General features: G+C 36.1%; 1 protein-coding gene across 1 annotated transcript; it reads left to right on the top strand.

Moving 5' to 3' along the window:
- Positions 1 to 681: 681 nt before the first annotated feature.
- Positions 682 to 1677, top strand: LOC124229216 (olfactory receptor 9K2-like). The gene has a single exon (XM_046644357.1). The coding sequence runs from the start codon at positions 736 to 738 to the stop codon at positions 1675 to 1677; it is 942 nt and encodes a 313-aa protein (XP_046500313.1). The 5' UTR covers positions 682 to 735.
- Positions 1678 to 3041: the final 1364 nt, after the last annotated feature.

Below are 3041 nucleotides of genomic sequence, written 5' to 3'. Positions count from 1 at the left end.
TTTCCTTTCTTTTACTTGCACAGATGTCTGAGATCAAATTGGCTTCCTGAGAGATTTGTAGGATCCATGGGGTTTTCCTCTTAGTAGCATGTCTGAGCTTTGTTCACTTCAAGAAACTAAAGATGCATTCACCTTTCAAGGTTTTTAATTTATGATACCCAGCTAAATCTCTTGTTAACCTTTTTCAAACTCTCGCAAACTGTTTAGTTCTTCACCTGTATTAATGTCTAATGTCTATTCATGGGGCTTTAAATCACTCTTTAATTTGATCCTTCTGTTCTAAAATAAAGCACTATTGAGGATAAGATGAATTTGAAATTAAAGAATTTGAAATTAAAGATGAGAACAAATAATTATACATCTCTCAAAACCTTCTGATATATTAAACTTACCATATAAATCAAGTGAGCTAAACAAGTATAAAGAACTAATGCTTTATGCATGGAAGTCATATGTGTTATCATGGGAAGAGCACTGGATTTGGAGAATCACCTTAGAAAACTATGAGTTAGGTAATTTACACGTGTGTGCTGATGGGCAATTACAATATACCTCAGATTCAGTTCCTATAAAAGGGTGCAACAAATCATACCTAACACAATTGGATGGCAAAAAGGAAATGATAACTAAATTTCAGTGTTGTCGACAAGAGAAAAGTGACATTTTATGAAAGCAGGAAATAGGTAGAAAGTTCAATTTTTAATCTTGTCTTGTACCTCTTAGCAGGTTCTTGCCATGGGTGACAAGGGAGCAGGCAACCACTCAGATGTAACTGACTTCATTCTTGTAGGCTTCAGGGTCCGTCCAGAGTTCCACAGTCTCTTCTTCCTTCTATTCCTGCTGGTCTATGGCATGGTTCTTTTGGGGAACATTAGTATGATGGCAATCATTGTGACTGATTCTCAGCTGAACACGCCAATGTATTTCTTTCTAGGCAATCTGTCCTTCATTGACCTCTCCTACTCCACCATTATTGCACCCAAAGCCATGGTCAACTTCCTGTCTGAGAAAAAGATTGTCTCCTTTGCAGGGTGTGTTGCCCAGTTATTCTTTTTTACACTCTTCATTGTAACAGAGGGGTTTGTCCTGGCAGCCATGGCCTACGACCGCTTCATTGCCATCTGCAATCCTCTTCTTTATGGTGTCCACATGTCAAGACATCTTTGCACTCAGATGGTTGCTGGTTCCTATTTCTGTGGCTGGGTCAGTTCCATCCTCCAAGCCAGCATAACGTTCTCAGCATCTTTCTGTGCATCTCGAGTCATTGATCACTTCTACTGTGATTCTTACCAAATTGAGAAGATTTCCTGTTCTAGTCTCTTTGTCAATAAGATAGTATCTTTTAGTTTGGCTGCCTTCATTATTTTGCCCACAATAGTCGTTATTGTAGTATCTTACGTGTATATCGTGACCACAGTCCTGAAGATCCCCTCTAGCAAAGGGAGGAAGAAAGCCTTCTCCACTTGCAGCTCCCATCTGGGGGTTGTAAGTTTGCTCTATGGGACTGTCTCCTTTGTGTATCTCATACCTCCAAGCAATCCTGAACTTCGTAAAGTGGCTTCAGTATTTTACATATTGGTCACACCCATGTTAAACCCTCTGATCTACTCTCTAAGAAACAAGGATGTCAAACAAGCTTTGAGGAAAATCCTATGGAGGAGAAAAGCTTTATCCTAATTCTACTTTCTTGTGATTTCCTCATTAATGGGCCCATTGATTGTTTCATCCTAATTTGCTTTTAACATGGTTTCAAGCTTGAGCCACTTAAGGCTTCTTTAAGTTGACCATCCGACAGATGAATTATTTTCAGTGAAGGAGTAGTACCAATCCGTCTCTCACTCTTCCCTAAGAGCAGTGTTACATTTTGGGCATCAATAAAATTTGCAGCCATTCTATACACAGAAATATACTCCTCACTCTTTCTAGGTATAATTCTATGATGGTGGGGGAAAGGAGTATTTAATTTAATTTAATTTAATTTAATCTTTTCCTCTGGGTCTATTGAGATGGTAGGTGGAAAAATTGCTTTGGTAGGATGTTAAGCTCAGAATGTTTAATCTCTTATGATTAGAAGAAGTGTCCACCCAAGGCAAGATCATTTCTGAATTGTAATATTTAGTTCTTTTATAAAATCTATTCACAGTGATTTGAATCTGGGTCCATAATTCTTGAATAAAATCATAGTATAAGTTTTTCTTGGTCTGTGCCATCATGAGTTTATCAGGAGAACTCAATAAATCATTGGTGTTCAATTAATTGTATCTTATTATTTATCTTTACCATTAACTATTATTGATTTATTATCATATCAAAGAGATGGAGAAACATATTTGTATCCAATCTACTAAAAACTGGGTACCCAAATCCATAAAGAGAAAGTCTTTAATACTGATGTCCTATCTTGAAAATTGCATTAGATGTTTCAAACCACTTATACCAGTTTGTGCCGGATTATTTTTGTTTTCTTTGATAACTGCTATTTATACGTACAAAATTTTTGTTTGCTCTATATTTGATATTTAAATTATATGTGAACTTTTTGTTTCCCTAGTATTCGTTATATAGGCGTTGTCCTTTAATGAAGCTATTTACGTTTTTAAAGTAATATCTTTGTTGCCATGTTGCTATAATTTTCCCGATCAGGTTGTGCTTTCACATGCAAATTGTAAGTAATTCAAATCTCCAAATATGATAAAATCAACAGAAAAGATTATTGAAGAAAAGTATCAAGGGTTTGTTCCTATTGTATATCTTTCAGGTGTATTATGGGATAAAGTTGTAATGTTGATGGGAAGATGCAGAAGGATGTTGTAAAAGATGTTGTACTGTTTAATGTGTTTGCTTACTTCTACAATATCAGAATATATCATGTAGTCAATCGATTTTGAAAGATACCAGTGATCTTAGCGAGTACAATTCCTTGCAGAGGTTAGAAAAGGAGGGGCAGGATAAGGAGGGATGGGGAATGGTAGAACAGAGTACCCCAGTATTTAAGATACTATTAATAAACACAGGTTTCTCTTCCAATTCTTACATATTCC

This window comes from Equus quagga, chromosome 1, assembly GCF_021613505.1.
Source record: "Equus quagga isolate Etosha38 chromosome 1, UCLA_HA_Equagga_1.0, whole genome shotgun sequence".
Classification (NCBI taxonomy): Eukaryota; Metazoa; Chordata; class Mammalia; order Perissodactyla; family Equidae; genus Equus; species Equus quagga.
The sequence above is the reverse complement of the archived record's forward strand: the minus strand, read 5'-3'. Positions and strand labels throughout refer to the sequence as shown.